General features: G+C 35.7%; 1 protein-coding gene across 2 annotated transcripts in view; it reads left to right on the top strand.

The window, feature by feature from the left end:
- Positions 1-18621, top strand: part of PLEKHF2 (pleckstrin homology and FYVE domain containing 2) — a 30422-nt gene extending 11801 nt beyond the window's left edge. The window contains exons 2-3 of one of the 2 annotated variants that reach the window (XM_032316225.1): positions 10316-10446; positions 16036-18621. In XM_032316225.1, coding sequence (XP_032172116.1) covers positions 16050-16799 — 750 coding nt within the window. In that variant the 5' untranslated portion in view covers positions 10316-10446; positions 16036-16049 and the 3' untranslated portion in view covers positions 16800-18621. The remainder of the gene's footprint in view (positions 1-10315; positions 10447-16035) is intronic. The other variant, XM_032316224.1, reaches the window with a different exon arrangement.
- Positions 18622-19417: the final 796 nt, after the last annotated feature.

The raw sequence follows: 19417 nt of genomic DNA, 5'->3' as shown, positions 1-19417 counted from the left end.
CCTAAAAGGAGAAGTTGACAGCAATATGGTAATAGTAGGGGACTTTAAAGCCCCACTTACATCAAGGGATAGATTACCTGGATAGGAAATCAGTAAAGAAACAATCAGCCTTAACACATCAGACTAGATGGATTTATTAGATACATACAGAACTTTCCATCCAAAAGCAGCAGAATACACATTCTCTCAAATGCAGATGAAACATATTCTCCAAGATAGATCATATGTTACCCCACAAAACAAGTCTTAATAAACTTAGGAAAATTGAAATCATATCAAGCATCTTTTCTGACCACAGTGATACGAAACTAGAAATCAGTTGTAAGAAGAAAACTAGGAAAATCACAAATATTTAGAGATTAAACAACATGCTACCGAACAGTCAGTGTGTTGATGAAGAAACCAATGGAGAAATTTTTTTAAAAAAATACTTTGGGGGAGCCTGGGTGGCCCATTTGGTTAAGTATCCAACTCTTGATCTCAGCTCAGGTCTTGATCTCAGGGTTGTGAGTTCAAGCCTAAGGCTGGGTTCCACACTGGCTGTGGAGCCTACTTAAATAAATTTTAAAAAAAAAATTTTTTTTAATACTCTGGGACAAATGAAAATGGAAACACAATTTACCGAAGTCTGTAGTAGGCAGCAAAAGCAGTTCTAAGAAGGAAACTCATAGCATTATAGGCCCACCTTAAGAAACAAGAAAGATCTCTAATAATCTGACTTTATGCCTACAAGAAATAGAAAATGAAAAACAAACAGCCAAAGTTAGTAGAAGGAAGGAAATAAAGAACCAAGCAGAAATAAATGAAAAAGAGTCTAAAAAGACAATAGGAAAGATCAATGAACTGAAAGCTAGTTTTTTGTTTTTTGGGTTTTTTTTAAAGATAAAATTGACAGGGGGTCCCTGGGTGGCTCAGTGGGTTAAGCCTCTGCCTTCACTCAGGTCATGATCTCAGGGTCCTGGGATCAAGCCCCACGTCAGGCTCTCTGCTCAGTGGGGAGCCTGCTTCCCCCTTCTCTCTATGCCTGTCTCTCTGCCTATCTATGATCTCTGTCTGTCAAATAAATAAATAAAATATTAAAAAAAAAAAAGATAAAATTGACAGAGCTTTAGACTTACCAAGAAGAACAGGGAAGGGCTCACATAAATCAGAAATGAAAGAGAAGTTACAGCTGATAACACAGAAATACAAAGGATCATAAGAAACTATTGTAAACACTTACATATCAACATATTGGACAGCCTGGAAGAAATGGACCAAATTTCTAGAAATACAGAATTTTCCAAGATTGAATAATGAAGAAGTAGAAAATCTAAATAGACTGATAAGGTAAGGAGATCAAAGCTGTAATCAGAAACCTCCCAGCAAAGGTCCAGGACCAAATGGCTTCACAGATGAACTCTGCCAAACATTTAAAGAGTTAAGAACTACCCTTCTCAAACTTTTCCAAAAAATGGAAGAGGAGGGAATGCTTCCAGACTCACTTTACAAGGCCAGCATTATCTTACACTAGAACCACACAGGGGCATCACACACAAAAAAATTTGTAGGCCAGTATTTCTAGTGAACACAGATGGAAAAGTCATCAGTAGAATATTAGCAAACCCTTACTCAACAATACATTAAAAGGATAATTGAGTGAGGTTTATTCCAGGGATGCAAGGATGGTTTAACATTTGCAAATCAGTGTAACATACCCTATTAACAAAATAAAGGATAAAAATATATGGTCAACTCAATAGATGTAGAAAAAGCATTTGTTAAAATTTAATATTTATGATAAGAACTCTGAATATGTGGATATAGAGAAAACATTCATCAACATAATAAAGGCTATCTATGGGCGCCTGGGTGGCTCAGTTGGTTAAGTGACTGCCTTTGGCTCAGGTCATGATCTTGGAGTCCAGGGATTGAGTCCTACATAGGGCTTCTTGCTCTTCAGGGAATCTGCTGCTACCTCGGACCTTTCTCCTCTCATGCTCTCTCTGTCTCATTTTCTCTCTCTCAAATAAATAAAATCTTAAAAAATAAAATAAGCATTATGTATGACAAGCCCAGAGGTAAGATCATACTGAATGGTGAAAAACTAAAAACTTTTCCTCTAAGATTAAGAAAAAGACAAGGATGCCTGCCTACTTTCCACTTTTATTAAACATAGTATTGAAAATCCCCAGTCACAGTGGTTAATAAGCAAGAAATAAAAGCTGTCCCAATTGGAAAGAAGTAAAACTCATTATTTGCAGATGACTTGCTTTTATATATAGAAAACCCTAAAGACTTTATCATAAGACTATTAAAAGAAATAAATAAATGCACTAGAGTTTAGAAATGCAGTAGAGTCACAGCATACACAAAAATCAACTTAAAATGGATTAAAGAGATGAATATAAGACCTGAAACCATAGAACTCCTAGAAGAAAATGTAGGCAGTGAGCTGTTTGACATCTGTCTTGGCAGTGATTTTTTGGGTCTGACTCCAGTAGCAAAAGCAACAAAAGCAAAAATAAACAAGTAGAATTACATCAAACTAAAAATCTTCTGCACAGCAAAGGTAGCCTTCAACAAAATAAATAGGCAACCTACTGAATGGGAGAAAATAGTTGCAAATCATTATCTGATAAGGGATTTGTTTCCAAAATATATAAAGTTATTACAATTCAGTAGCCAAAAAACAGTCAATTTTAATAATTAATGGGTAAAGGATCTGAATAGATACTTTTTCAAAGAAGACATACAGATGGCCAATAGGCCCATGGAAATATGCTCAGTATTACTAGCCATCAGGGAAATGCAAATCAAAGCTACAGTGTATCACCTCACACCTGTTAGAATGGATATATATTTATTTATTTATTTATATTTATATTATATATATAAATTTGTAATGATGCATATATTTATATATATATAAAATGGGATAGTGCTCAGACATAAAACAGAATGAGCTATCGCCATTTTGAGCACGTTATGCTAATGAAGTAAGTTAGGCAGAGACAGTACTGTATGATCTCACTTAAAATTGGAATCTAAAAGCAAAGATGAAAAAAAACACAAAGATAGAATGGTGGTTGCCAGGGGATGGGTAAAATGGGATAAGGGGGTCAAGAGGAACAAACTTCCAGTCACAAGGAGGTAATATAGAGCATGGTGACAGTAGTCAATAATATTGCGCACATTATAAAATCGAGAGGGTAAATCTTAACAGTTCTCATCACAAGAAAACAAAATTTGTGTGGTGACATATGGTAACTAGATTTACTGTGGTAATCATCTTGCAATGTATACAAATGCCAAAACATTTTGTACTTGAAGCTATATGTTACATGTCAGTTATACCTCAACTAATAAAAGAATACATGTTGATTTTCAGTTGACAGAAATCCTATTGGAAAGGGGAGGACAAAACTTTTGTCTCTTATTTGATGGAATAAGTAAAATTTACTGAAATTACAAATTTAACTTGATAGATTTCAAAGTATTTTTTTTGCTTTATCATCCTAATATTTTATTGAAAATTTTACCTAGAATTTCCTGATTATTGTTATATGCTTACTAAACTATAGAACTTTTGAAAAGGAGAATGGGCCTGTCCTTTTCATATGTGGTAGACACAGAGATTGTTTATTTGACTTACCTGTATTAGGAGGAGGAGTAGTTTGCTTTAATACTTTTACATTTGCCCAGGGAGGATGTATCTCTGATAGTTTGTTGCTTTTTTCCCCTCTTCTTTCATTACTTTTCTGTTTGTCTTTCCCTTTTACGTTTTCTGTAGTCTCAATTCAGCAGTAACAACAGATTTTTTTTTTTTTAATTTCTTTTCAGTGTAACAGAATTCATTCTTTATGCACCACACACAGTGCTCCATGCAATACGTGCCCTCCATAATACCCACCATCTGGCTCCCCCAACCTCCCACCCCCCCTTTCAAAACACTCAGATTGTTTTTCAGAGTCCATAGTCTCTCAGAGTTCATCTCCCCTTCCAATTTCCCTCAACTCCCTTCTCTCCATCTCCCTATCTCCTCCATGTTATTTGTTATGCTCTACAAATAAGTGAAACCATATGATGATTGACTTTCTCTGCTTGACATTTCACTCAGCATAATCTCTTCGAGTCCCGTCCATGTTGATACAAAAGTCAGGTATTCATCCTTTCTGATGGAGGCATAATACTCCATAGTGTATATGGACCACATCTTCCTTATCCATTCGTCCATTGAAGGGCATTGTGGTTCTTTCCACAGTTTGGCGACTGTGGCCATTGCTGCTATAAACATTGGGGTACAGATGGCCCTTCTTTCCACTACATCTGTATCTTGGGGGTAAATACCCAGTAGTGCAATTGCAGGGTCATAGGGAAGCTCTATTTTTAATTTCTTAAGGAAATCTCCACATTTTTCTCCAAAGTGGCTGCACCAACCTGCATTCCCACCAACAGTGTAAGAGGGTTCCCCTTTCTCCACATCCTCTCCAACACAGGTTTCCTGTCTTGCTAATTTTGGCCATTCTATCTGGTGTAAGGTGGTATCTCAATGTGGTTTTGATTTGAATCTCCCTGATGGCTAGTGATGATGAACATTTTTTCACGTGTCTGATAGCCATTTGTATGTCTTCTTTGGAGAAGTGTCTGTTCATGTCTTCTGCCCATTTTTTGACATGATTATCTTTTTTCTGTATGTTGAGTTTGAGAAGTTCTTTATAGATCCTGGATATCAGCCTTTTGTCTGCACTGTCATTTGCAAATATCTTCTCCCATTCCGTGGGTTGCCTTTTTGTTTTGTTGACTGTTCCCTTTGCTGAGCAGAAGCTTTTGATCTTGATGAAATCCCAAAAGTTCATTTTTGCTTTTGTTTCCTTTGCCTTTGGAGACATGTCAAAGATTATTTGACCTAGAGTTGAGGGTCCATATCTGGGCTCTCTACTCTGTTCCACTGGTCTGTGTGTCTGTTTTTATGCCAGTACCATGCCATCTTGGTGATCACAGCTTTGTAGTAAAGCTTGAAATCAGGCAACGTGATGCCGCCAATTTTGTTTTTCTTTTTCAACATTTCCTTAGCAATTCAGGGTCTCTTCTGATTCCATACAAATTTTAGTTATTTGCTCCAGCTCTTTGAAAAATACCGGTGGAATTTTGATCAGAATGGCATTAAAACTATAGATTGCTCTAGGCAGTATTGACATTTTAACAATGTTTATTCTTCCGATCCGAGAGCATGGAATGGTCTTCCATCTTTTTGTGTCTTCTTCAGTTTCTTTCATGAGTGTTCTGTAGTTCCTCGAGTACAGATCCCTTACCTCTTTGGTTAGGTTTATTCCCAGGTATCTAATGGTTCTTGGTGCTGTAGTAAATGGAATTGATTCTCTAATTTCCCTTTCTGTATTTTCATTGTTAGTGTATAAGAAAGCAACTGATTTCTGTACATTGACTTTGTATCCTGCCACGTTACTGAATTTCTGTATGAGTTCTAGTAGTTTGGGGGTGGAGTCTCTTGGGTTTTCCATATAAAGTATCATGTCATCTGCAAAGAAAGAGAGTTTGACTTCTTCATTGCCAGTTTGGATACCTTTTATTTCTCTTTTTTGTCTGATTGCTAGGACTTCTAATACTGTGTTGAACAAGAGTGGTGAGAATGGGCATCCTTGTCGTGTACCTGATCTCAATGGGAAGGAAGGCTGTGAGCTTTTTCCGATTGAGGATGATATCTGCTATGGGTTTTTCATAGGTAGATTTTATGAAGTTCAGGAACGTAGTAACAACAGATTTTAAAATCTTAATTGATAGTAAGATACAGTCAAAATTTTTATTACAAATTAATTTGTGGGCAAATTAGCCTTGCAGTAAACCAGAAACATGTCCCAACCACAATCAGAGTTTATTATTTTAAAGACAGAAGGTCAGGACGCCTGGGTGGCTCAGTCGGTTGGGCTGCTGCCTTCGGCTCAGGTCATGATCCCAGAGTCCTGGGATCGAGTCCCGAATCGGGCTCCTTGGTCAGCAGGGAGTCTGCTTCTCTCTCCTCCTCTGCCTGCTTGTGCATGCTCTCTCGCTCTCTCTCTGACAAATAAATAAATAAAATCTTAAAAAAAAAAATAACAAAGAAGGTGCTTTATAGATTACTTTATTTAAGGTGGTGGCTGCTGCTGCTCCTCCTCCATCCCCTCCTCCATCCCCAACAGTTAGGTAATTTGTGTGAAATCTCTTATTTTAGTGCCTGAGTTGAGATTAGAACCATTTGGTTCATAGTGTATTGATTTTCCCAACTATAATGCATAGCTGAATACTGATACTCACTGATAGCAGATGTCATGGGTACATGTAAGAAATTAATTATATGATTTTTTGTTTTAAACTCACCTCAAAGATGAGATAAGAAGTTTTGATTTTCAGTAAGAACTGGGCCATCGTATTCTGTGACAGTTGGACTCGCTTCTCCATTGTAAATAGTATTCTGTCTCTTTTTTAGAAGAGTTTTTGCCTCTTCTAGTGTTACATTTTTAACAGGTGGTAGACAGTCCACTGAAGAACAGAAACAAGATGTTACCAAAAAGACTAGAGTGGACAATTCAAATGCATTTCTTGTCTACAATTATGAAGGAGATAACTTGAAACTTTGGATTGTTAAAAATTTTTTTTATTTGGTATACAAATCTAGCTTTGTAAAAGTTTAAGTTTTTTTTTATTCTTTTGCCTTGGATTCTTACATTTTTAGCTATGAAATAGCACTGCCAGATAATTGTTTGCTGGAAAAGAAGACAAAGGGGATGTCATTTGGAAAATTGGGAGTTTATAGAGTTCTCTGAAATGCCCGGACATGGGAGGGGAAAAGACAGAAGTACCAGTAGTTTTCTTATCAATACTAATAACTAATTAGAAAATATAATGGGGGAAAGCTAGATTCAAAATGGCAACAAAAACTATGAAGTTTCTGGGAACCTACTAAAGAAATGTGTAGGGGCTTAGTTGTGGGCATAGTTGGTTAGTTGGTTAAGTGGGTTGGTGGCTTAGTTGGTTAAGTGTTGGACTCTTGATTTCAGCTCACATCATAACCTCAGGGTTGTGAAATTGAGCCCCATGTCAGGCTTCGTGGAGCCTCCTTAGGATTCTCTTTCTTTATGCTCTCCCTGGCCCCTCCCTAAAAAGAAAAAAAAAAGAAGAAGAAGAAGAAAAAGAAAAAAGAAATGTGTAATAATCTTGTGAGAAGAAACCTTCAAAATTATTGGGCCACAAAAGAAGATTTGAAACCTTGGGAAGAGATAATCATCAATCTTGACGAGGAGCAATAAAAACTCAAGAAGATGTTGGAGTGTTAACTTACTCTAAACTAATGTATGGGTATAGTATGAATTCCATAAAAATTTTAGTGGATTTTTTTCTTTAATTTATTGTAACTGAAAAATGGATCTAAACCTTAATTGTATATTAGAATTACTTGGGGAGCTTTAAAATATTCCACTGTCCAGGGGACCTGGGTGGCTCAGTCGGTTAAGCATCCAATTCTTGGTTTTGGCTCAGGTCTTGATCTCAGAGTCCTGAGATCAAATACCCACTCTGTCTCTTCCCTCTGCCCCTTCCCCCATTGATGTTTTCTTTCTCTCTATCTCTTTCTAAAATAAATCTGTTAAAAATTAAAATTTTTTAAAAAATAAATAAAGTATTCCAGTTTCCAGCCATACCTTCCATACCCCAGACCAATAAAATCAGAATATTTTATTTGGGGGGAGGGACCTAGGGATCAGTATTTCTATAACCCTTTATGTTTGTAATTAGATTGGCTTCCATTTTTGGTTTTTGAGTTTCTATTTTAAGCAGTTAAAGTTGTAGTAATTGATATTTTGTAACTTTTACCATTTCTTAGAGATCTGCAAAACAAAAAGGGAAATTACTTACTAAGAATAGAATAAAATTCATTCTAGCTTGCAGTTATATCCGGCTTCATAGGACATACATAAATCTATAATACAGGTTCTTAATGACCTTGCTTTTCTATATTTTGAAGCAGTTCACTATTTCAATGTCCTAAGAATTATTTAACCAAAAAGAAAAAAAGTGGAAGACTAATGTAATTGCCTAGAAGGATGATACAGGGATGAAATAAATCATCACTATTACACCATCTTTCAGTTTTATTATGGCATTGCCCAAAATACACATCATCTTTCAAAAAGATACAAATACAGTTTAGAGGTAGTCATCCTTTTTCTGTTTATTTTAAGCCTTCATTTAACATAGTTGAGAATTTAGATTTTTTTTATTCTGCATTTTTCATCTTTAACTGCAAAGAAAAAAAATCAGGAAAGGTAGACATTTCAGAAGTGCCAGACAAGTAAGAAGGTGAGTATAAAGAAACGGCAACATTTAAACTAATAATGCTGGTGAATCATTATAAATGAAATCTCAAGACTGTGTTCAGATGATATTCTAGATGAGTTTTCTCAAACTCAGAGTCATTAAACATGGAAATGAATATATTACAGATTCATGCATGATAGCTTATAAGCATTGAAAGGATGCTGGTTTTTGGATATATGTACCTTCAATAACAGATGTGAAATAAGTTTGCTATGTTTAATTTTTAATAAAGATCATTCTTAAAATCATCTTTAACTATTCCTTTAATTACTTCCATAAATTAGTCATAAAATGGCTAAAAATCTTAAAAATAAAAATTTTGGTCTCAGTAAATTGGGAGGACTATGTTTTCTGGTATACTGGAAGTTAAAGCTCTCCGTGATTCCAGTGTACAACTAAGGTTGAGAATCCCTGTTCTAAGTAGACTTCATCTGGACAAATAAACAGAGTTTAAGTAAGACTTTTTTAAAAGGTTGAGTAATGGGGACAGCCTAGACTAGTCCTACAAGATGCATGGTACTCAGATAAGAATTAGAAAACCAGGGGCGCCTGGGTGGCTTGGTGGGTTGGAGCTTCTGCCTTCAGCTCAAGTCATGATCCCGGACTCCTGGGATCAAGCCCCAGATCAGGCTCTCTGCTCAGCAGGGAGCCTGCTTTCCTCTCTCTCTCTCTCTCTCTCTCTCTCTCTGCCTGCCTCTCTGCCTACTTGTGATCTCTCTCTGTCAAATAAATAAATAAATCTTAAAAAAAAAACTGATTCACATAAAATAATTTTTTAAAAAATATTAGAAAACCAGGGATACCTGGGTGGCTCAGTTAAGTGCCTGCCTTCGGCTCAGGTCATGATCCCAGGGTCCTGGGCTCAAGTCCCGAATGGGGCTCCTTGCTCGGGAGGGAGCCTGCTTCTGTCTCTCCCTCTGCCTGCCACTCTGCCTGCTTGTGTTCTCTCTCTGTGTGTCAAATAAATAAATAAATCTTAAAAAAAAAAAAAATTAGAAAACCAGTTAATAGATTTGACTGAATAGCCCAGAAGCAGATACCAGAATATATAAAAGTTGAATATAAAACGGTGTTGTAAACGTGTAGATTAGATTATTAATGCCATTAATAAGTGCTGTCCTTTCATTACTACTTGCTGAACATTTTATATGCATTATCATTTAATCCTCTTCCTGACATAGCTGTTGCTATTATTATTCCCATTTACAAGGGGGGAAACCTGAGGTCACGCAGTATTTGGGGGTTATGAAATACTGGATTAGCTCTTTTAGAATGCAAATATTCAAAAAGAAAAAAATTTTTAACCTCTCTCAAGAAATTTCAGGTGGATTAAAGAATTAATATCCTAATAGACAAAAAATGTATACCCCACTTTTGAAAAGTGAGTTTGAACAACTCACTTTTATGAAAGACCTACATTAGTACCTGTTTTCACTAATTGAAAGAAACCCAAAGAACGGTTTTACTTTTATGAAAAAAGGTGACGTAAGTGAAGATAGTGTCTGTCTGGGGCACCTGGCTGGATCAGTCAGTAGAGCATGCGACTCTTGATCTCGGGGTTGAGTTCGAACCCCACATTGGGTGTAGAGATTACTTAAATATATATAAATATATATATATTTAAAATATATATATACATATATATATACATATATATATATGTATATGTATATATAGAAAGAAAGAAAATAGTGTTTTGCCTTTATAGAGGCAGTACAAAGCCTGAGCAGCTGGAGTGACATCACCAAGCTCCTTTCCTGGAGCTCAGCATGCCCAAAGCTGCCACAGCTTTGAATTGTGTCTTTGATAAAACATCTGTGTTTTTATCTTCATTTATTTCTGTTTACCTGTTAACAGGATGTGTCCTAAAGAATCAGAAAAGCCTAAAGTAGGGGGGTTTTCAGTCTGGAAACACTCAAAAATTTTTTCATGTAAATTAATGGTAATTGTTTTTTTTGCTTTTAAGCCTTTTTGGCTTACAAAAGGTTACCTAGGAATGCTCTACTTTGAGATAGCAGAGGAAACCTGTGGGTGTGTCTGATATTGGATCAGGAGAGCTTAGGAGTCGTAAAAGAGAAATCACAAAGGACTATACTGGTAAGTTTAACTACCTCAGAGATAAAGCTGTCCCTACATCACATTCACATTCGTAGAATTACAGCTTAATATACTATGAAAAGCAAAGAAATAAAAATTTTAGCCTGCATGTGTAAAACACTCATACATATTGATAACCCCTATATATACACGAGCTTAGAAATATAGGTGGTTAATAAACACATTAGAAAGTGGTTGCCTTCACTAGATAGCTATGAAATAAAAAATTTAATTAAACTAAAAGTATTGTATTGTTCTTTGCTGTCTTAGGACCTTTGTCCGCAGTATTAGTTCCTTTGTATGGCTGACTCCCCATCCTTTAAGACTCCGTGTGTAACAACACTGCAGCCTTTTTGAACTACTCAGTAAAGGAGTTTTTGCCTGTATCTTGACACCCTGCTGATTTCCTTCATTGCACTTCATGTTTGAGAATCACCTAGTTGTGTACTTACCTGCTGTCTTTCTCCTTCAGTAGACTCTGTGCTTTAAGAGGGAAAAAATGTGAATGCCATCCTAAAAAGCATTAAGGAAATGTTGGATAAATGAAGTAAATGAATAAAAGATACCATTTTTGAAATCTATCTTGTTTACTAGTTACTTTTTAAAGAAAAATATGTGAGATGAGATGGATTGGGTACAGTCATTGTGCTGCTTGGTAAATTAGTGTTACCTTTCAGAATGGAAATTTTGTAAAAGGTAGCAGGAGCCTTAAACATTCATGTCTTTTGACCCAGTAATTTTACTTCTTGGAAACCATCCTAAAGAAGTCATCTCTGCTAAGAGATGCAGAAGCTTTCTTCCTCGCTCTTCTGTAGTCACTGGTATTCCTAAGAGAAGTAGACAAATTTAATTGGTCCTTGTCTTTTTGTTGTCTTCTGCTTCCTCTTGCTGTGCCCTTCAATGAGTAAGTTATCCAAAGAACTCACTCCTTGGCTAGGCTGAGTGATGCTTGTAATATTCTCACAAAAGTCTTTAAGAGTTCTTACTGCCTGAGGCACCTCAGTGTGCTGGTGGTAGATTTGGATTTGAGCTTTGAGGAAAGGCTGAGGCCCTGTTGAGTCCCTGAGCTAAAGGGTAATACCCTAACCCAGTTCACCAAAGAATCTTACTTTGCAGTATCTAGCAGTAATCCAGTTAAAGGGGTACTTTGATTTCCCTTTCACTAACTTTCCCCTGTTCTCCCGTTCCTTTCTGTGCTGTTCCTGCTGGATGCCCAACTGTGTGTGTGTGTGTGTGTGTGTGTGTGTGTGTGTGTAAGGCACTTGTGTATTTCTGAGGTTTTTTAGCTCAGTCCTTCCTTCTTCCTGTCAGACACATACAGAAAATATTTTAGGACTGACAGGGATAATGGAAAGGTCTTCAGTTCTTCATGCTCATTGTTTTTCCAGTAGAGGTCACAGTCCATTAGTGAAATCAATCAAGTGGGCTGTGACTATCATTAAAATAAATGAAGATAATAGGATACATTATACTTATAGTTGAAAGAATTACATGAGTATGTACTTAACAACCTTATAGTATGAAATGTACTTTTTATGTGGGTCACTGTCAAACTTTGAAAGCTGTTTTGTTCTAGACAAATACCAATTATGTCAAAGCTTTTCTTTTGTTGCATCATTCTTAAATGGCACAAGATTTATGAAAAGAGATTCAGGCTTTAATACATTGCAAAATTCAAAGAATGAAACGTTCAAGATACTAGCTAAATAAATCATGATGACCTGTCATTTCAGGTTATTTGCTCAAGTTAGTATTTTCTTCTTTGTAAGTTGTGCAGTGAAGTTCCAAAGGTTAGCAATAGCTTTCTCAGTTCTTGTAGAGTTAGTAGAGTCGTAGGGAAAAATTATTGTACCATAATATATTGGGAACAGCACTGAGGAATCAGATTGGAGCCTCAGTTCTGTAACAGCCTTAGGCAGAGTACTTCTTTTATCTGTTTACTCATCTGTAAAATGGAGCTAATAGTGCATATCTATTTAAGGTTGCCGTGAATAGAATATACTGTATTGCATTCAGAGTGTTCAGTTGGTTGTTTGACTCCCAGTGAGTAGAATTACTTCCAGGCTGTTTTGCCTGGAATATTATTGAATCTCTCTGTGTCTCAGTTTCTCCTTCAGCTTATGTTTCAGCTGATTTTATTATATGCTGTTATTAGATGCTGCTTTGGAAAAATGTAAAAACTTCTCTAATTACTTTATAGGAATTTGAGACAGTTAAGTCAAAAGATAATAAATGTGAAAAATGGGGCGCCTGGGTGGCTCAGTGGGTTAAGCCTCTGCCTTCGGCTCAGGTTATGATCTCAGGGTTCTGGGATTGTGTGAACCCTAGTTGGGCTCTCTGAGAGCTCAGCAGGGAACCTGCTTCCTCCTCTCTCTCTGCCTGCCTCTCTGCCTACTTGTGATAGCTCTCTCTGTCAAATAAGTAAATAAAAATCTTTAATAAAAAAATGTGAAAAGTACTGCACAAATTTAGATGGTATTGACTCCAGTAGTAGCAATCATAGGAAGCTGTTTGCATCGAGTATGAGCTGCTTAATAACTGTATATCCAAAGCAATAGAATCTGCAGTTGATTTAGATGGGAATAAATAAGTACTTTCAGTTCTCTAAAACCTCTTTCTGCCTTAGCACCTCCACAGTTACTCCTTTTGCTTGAAATGTACTTCTTTGTCTTCACACTTCATGCCTATCTAGTTCTTCTTATCAGCTGAAGTAATACCACTTTAGAAAGGCCTTCCCTGACTATCCAGTCTGAATAGCTTCCCATTTGTTTTTTTTAAAAAAACCACTTTAATCATAACATTGATTTGTAAGCTGGTTCTCAGTTTTGTTTTCTGTTTTACTTCTCACCAACTAGGATGTAAGCCTTAAGGAGCAGGGATCTTTCCTGTATTGTGTATTTTTTTCTCTTTCACTTAGATCTGTGCCTAGCAAAATAAATACTTGTTGAATGTTTTAAGATAGTATAAAGTATGAAAAATTATCCATAATTGTACTTCTCTGAGATAAATAACAATTGTTGATATTGTGTTACATAGTTCTCTTATTTTCTGTGTGTGCTTACATATTTACAACTATATATGATTATGTGTTTATACCATATTTCATTGAGTCTAAAGATGAACATGTTTTACTCTATTTTATGTCTCTGAAATTGGGACGTCATATAATCAGGGGTATGCCATGATGTAATTGGCAGCATTTTTTATTTTCAGTGGCACATAAAATGAAGATGTGTCTTAAAATCTGTAGCATCTTAGATTTGTGTGTGTGTGTGTGTGTGTATATATATATGTATATATATATATTTATTTGTATGTGTGTGTATTAGTGTATATGTGAAACAAATGAGATTATGGTGTTCAGCTCTTTCCCCACCTAAATATCTTGGAACATTTTCCCATATCACTGTGTTTAGATCTGTCTCCTTATTGACAGATGTCTAGCATATTGTTATAGGTGTGTCATAAATTGTTCAACCAGTTCCTCTTGGTGGACATTTGGAGCTTTTCCAGTTTTGTGTGTATGTTAAGAACCAGTGCTATGTTGGATATCCTTGCACTTACCTTTATACATTCAACTGGAATTACTTTTGATAAAATCCCTAGGTCAGTGAATACACATATTTTATAATGTATGAGGGTGACTGTTTCCCTATATCTTCGGAAATACTGCATCTTAGGAAATTTTTTAAATTTTCGTTGACCTGATAAGTTTTGAAAAAATTACACTAATGTTGTATTATCATTTCTTTAATTATGCATAAACATAGAAAGAGGCTCAATCTCTCTTTTCGTGTTTATGAGCTATTTTTATTTCCTCTTCTGTGATGCACTGTGCATAGGACAGTAAACCTTTAAGTGGCTGGGATATTTGCTGCTATTGGAAAAGGAAGTCATCACAGTTTGGAATCACGCATTATCATATAATTTCTTGGGAACAACTTTTAGGACAGAGCCTGTTCTTGTGGAGAGCAAGAGGGCTTTATGAGGACCCAAGATTAGAGGAGACAAATTCAGGAATAATCAGGACCTTTATAATGGAGGCCAAGAAGGGGTACAGGATCATCACTTTATGAGCTGAATACTGGAATTTAGATACAGCTGTTAGACTTTAAATGCTCCTCTTCTCCTTAATATGACTTGGTTGTGGTAGCATTAGGTTAGTAGATTTGAAATAGGTCACAACTCATGGACTTGAGTGAAGTCATTATTGGATCTAGAGATTAAATCTATGATCATTTAAGAGTAGATTAATATGATCACTTCTCCGCCTTTTGTCTAAGATCAAGTGAAAAGTAGACTAATATGAGCTTTTTGTACAATGCCAAAATGTTCTTGTCAGCATTTTTGATCACCTTTGCTGTGCCCGAGGGTGCCAGTTCCAAAGATAGATAGATGGTCTCTTTTAGGTTCCATTGCAGCCTTTAAAGAAGACAGATTTCAGTCCTTTGGTAAGAATGAAGCCAGAAGGTGCTTGGAATGTAAAGAGCATGGAGGAAGGTATTTGGTCTAAAAGAGTTTAAGGGAGACTTCTGGCTTCAATATGATAAACTAAACCGAATCCTGAAGTTTAAGTAGTAAAGGGTACAACAGCATGAGAGAAGGTGTGCATGGATGAGGTGGGACTATAAGTAGTGGAGTTTTCTTAGAACATCAAGTTTAAGCTGGAGAGTGACTAATGACAGGTCTGGGAAGTGTGGTAAACAAGCCTGGGTGGTTCCGTAGATGTAGATTAAGCGTTGCCTTCAGCTCCTGTCATGATCCCCGTGTCCTACGATCAGTTCAGCTGGGAGCCTGCTGCTTCTCCCTCTGCTATCCCCCCAACTTGTGGGTTTGGCTCTGTCTCACTCACTCTCCCTCTCTCATTTATTCTCTCTCGTTCTCTCTCTGTCAAATAAATAAATAAGTAAAATCTTTAAAAACAAAAAAAGAACCAGATAATAAACAGCCTTGTATACCATGCTAAAAATTCTGCATTTTGTTGATCAAGGGGAGTTCTTTGGAATAATGACATGGCAAGATTTGCATTTGAGAAATCACTGCCTGATTTAGGGAGGAAGACCAAAAGCAAGGAGACATGTTCTGAAATAGTTCTGGTAATCCAGGTGAGAGGATTAAGTAAGGCTTTAGCTCAATGGGACTAGCTTACCAGAAAAATCATTAATTTCTTCGGGTTTTACAGAATTTCACCCTTTTTTAGAATCCTTCTGAGATTAAATTTCATGGAACTGAGATTATTATTTTGCAGAGATGACTTATATTTATTGTCCAGTTGTTTATTCCTTTATTGCCTGTAAGAAGTTTATACTTTTATAAAGACCTACTTAATGAGTATAGTGCAATGTGAAGATGGTTAATAAGTATTTTTGATGATTATAAAAAGTAGATGTTAACCCTTTTGATATGCTTGGTGTTTATCTTGGAGGGAAACAGTTTTAGAGCATTTTGCCTTTGAGTAAAAGTAAGGATTTATTAGAGCAAATTTAAGTTATATAGTTTAGGTTATATAGGTTAGGTTATATAATTTTTATATATGCAAACATATGAATTTATCATTCTGTGTGCTAATTTCTCTCTCTTTTTTTAAAGGCTACAAGCAAAAGATGGTGGATCGCTTGGCAAACAGTGAAGCAAATACTCGGCGTATAAATATAGTAGAAAACTGTTTTGGAGCAGCTGGTCAGCCCTTAACTATACCTGGAAGGGTTCTTATTGGAGAAGGAGTATTGACTAAGTTGTGCAGAAAGAAACCCAAAGCAAGGCAGTTTTTCTTATTTAATGATATTCTTGTATATGGCAATATTGTCATCCAGAAGAAAAAATATAACAAACAACATATTATTCCCCTGGAAAATGTCACTATTGATTCCATCAAAGATGAGGGAGACTTGAGGAATGGATGGCTTATCAAGACACCAACTAAATCATTTGCAGTTTATGCTGCCACTGCCACTGAGAAATCAGAGTGGATGAATCACATAAATAAATGTGTTACTGATTTACTCTCCAAAAGTGGGAAGACACCCAGTAATGAACATGCTGCTGTCTGGGTTCCTGACTCTGAGGCCACTGTGTGTATGCGTTGCCAGAAAGCAAAATTCACACCTGTTAATCGTCGTCACCATTGCCGCAAATGTGGTTTTGTTGTCTGTGGGCCCTGCTCTGAAAAGAGATTTCTTCTTCCAAGCCAGTCCTCGAAGCCTGTGCGGATTTGTGACTTCTGCTATGACCTGCTTTCTACCGGGGACATGGCCACGTGCCAGCCTACTAGATCGGACTCTTACAGTCAGTCATTGAAGTCTCCTTTAAATGATGTATCTGATGATGATGACGATGACGATAGCAGTGACTAAGGACATATTTTGAAATATTTAATTGGGTGTGACTACCTGAGAAATCAGCTCTGGGGATATATAAAATTCTGAGCTTTCTCTCAGTTTTGCTCTAGCCGTGAATTTGCCTGAGAAACTTTTAACCTATGTGCCTCAATATATCCTTTAGAAAATAGGTCCCGTCATTGTGTTCTCACCCCATCGCCACCCAACTCCCCACTCTTCTACAGGGATAGATTATTGCAAAGTATATCAGATAAATTTTTGGTTTCTTACGCTTGTTTAATTTTAGATTGTTTTGTTGAAAGGTTGGGAAAAGATATTTAACAGATCATGTACTACATTGTTGTTTACTATGTGTTCTGTTATATGGAAAAACTAAAAGCAAAAAATGATGGGAAAAGGAGAATAATATGGTTAGCTAATATTATTAGCTTTTTCCTAACCATCCTATCTAATGGTTAAGACACCAGTAACAAAAAGCGTGATTTGACAATACTTTGTTTGGCTATTTCATATACCAAGTGGTGCCTTATTATAATAGCACTGTTACGTGAAATAAGCCCCCACCTTCTTTTAGTTCATCTTGAAAATACACTGGTGCTCTTTGAGGTGATAAAATGATAAAATTTTCATCTGCCAGCTACAAATAACTAAATTTAGAGCTTCTTCATTCTATAAGAATAAATATTTTTCCATAAAATAGTTGTGATTATATTTTTACGTTTTATAGGTACCAAATTATAATTGTCAGACATATATTTTAAATCAGTAGGTAGGTTTTCATTCTTAAAAATTTGGTTTGAAATTTATCAAATACAGAATTGTCACATTGCATTAGTTTCTACTTTTAGTAAAACATTTGTAGTTATGAGTTCATCTGCTTTAATATTATTTCTAGAATGAAAAATCTTATAAAACCTTTGAAATTAAACAATCTCTTAAAAAAAAAATCCCATGGTAGAGCACAGATCTACTTAGGCTGAAGACTTCAGAAATAATGTGCAAGAATGAATGGTCAGGACAGACCAGTTAAGTTTGACTAGATTTTATATCGGTGGAAGTATTGTCTATTTCAGTGTGAAATTATCTTGAATTTGCAAATATAGTGTTATATTTTATAAAGTTTTGTAAAGTCCCAAGCAATATTTCTATTTTTGTAAAACAATTGTGTGTTTAATCTGTTTCTGAAATCCTTTTGCAAACTATAGAATAGAGTAGCAATTGATCTCTCTAAATTGTGAACTTTATTGAGTCAGTCTGGATTGCTTTTGAGAATTGGTAATTTTTCACTCTTTGCTTTTGAGGCAGCCATTTAGGTTGAAAGTATATTTATCATATAAAACTTGATGCATTTTGCACTATTCTCTCCATTTGTATGCTGCAAATAACTACAGTCTTTCAAATATGAAAAAATCAGCCTAATGTTTGTTTTAAATTCCAAACTTTTGTTTTAAATATTTAAATCTGGCTATGTTGCAGATGTCATGAGTTTGAATTAATAATGTGGTGGAGAATTTTGGGGTTTGGTTAAGGCACTAACTTGACCGTTAAATTGTGAAGGTATCTGAGATCTATAGATCTCCCTGTAGGAAATGTGAAACAAAGACCCAGCAGTTTTTTTGTTTAATATCAGATGGACTTTTGTTTCTAAGCAATATATACATATAATTAAACAACATATCTCAAAATGACCATGAAACCGGAGAAGTGCTAATGGAGATATTCTGGTCCATCAGAACCTAGCAAATTCAGGAACCAAGGGGAAATGTTCTGTGATGACATTTGCATCGTCAACTTCTGTTGACTCTTTTTTTACAATAAAAAATATTTTACAACTTAACTGTGCATATTGTGACTTGAAGATTTCCCCCCCCTTTTTAAGGTAATGGAAGTATAATGCATATTTTGCTTCTTTCAGTAGGTGTGAGGTGTTGTTCTAAGCACTAAGGGGCAGAGCAGTAAACAAAATTTCCTTCCTCTTCATGGAATTTACATGCAGATAGAATCCAAGATGTGTTTTCTTTCAGAATGTGTTCTGTATTTTTAAAGCTTTTCTAAATCTTAGTTATATGTAAACCTGAAATGATTTTGGTGCCTATTCTTTAGGCCATTCCTCTTGAGTGGATTATACTGGACCTGAAGTACATTAACCAAATTGGTAACTATTAATATGAAGGAAGCAAGATTCTCTAGATACCAAGAGAAAATATTAAGTTGAATACACCTTAATACAGGAATTTCATACCTTTGGGTCAATGTATAAAATTCCATAGTTAATTTAAAGTCATTTGTTTATATATCTTTATTACCTGTATGCTGAAACTTTTACAAATGGGTAGCATTCAGTTGTATACCTAGTAATTCTTGAAAGGTCCCAGGACTGTAGCCACACTGTTTTCTCTCAGATATACCAATTTTGTTCTCAAATATAGGTTATAGCTTTGAAGAGTATAGTAGCAATTATGTACCTATTCACATGTATTAGATTGCTATACATTTTACAAGATAAAATTACATAGTGAAGTCTAGGATTAAAATATATGAAATTATATTTATTGAAGTAATTGTAAGGCTTTTTTAAAAAACTAAGTTATTTGAGATCATGCATTTATTAACTATAATGTCAGGCTCCATAG

The sequence above is a fragment of the Mustela erminea genome, chromosome 16, assembly GCF_009829155.1.
Source record: "Mustela erminea isolate mMusErm1 chromosome 16, mMusErm1.Pri, whole genome shotgun sequence".
Taxonomy (NCBI): Eukaryota; Metazoa; Chordata; class Mammalia; order Carnivora; family Mustelidae; genus Mustela; species Mustela erminea.
Note: the sequence above shows the minus strand (reverse complement) of the source record. Positions and strands in the feature narration are given on the sequence as shown.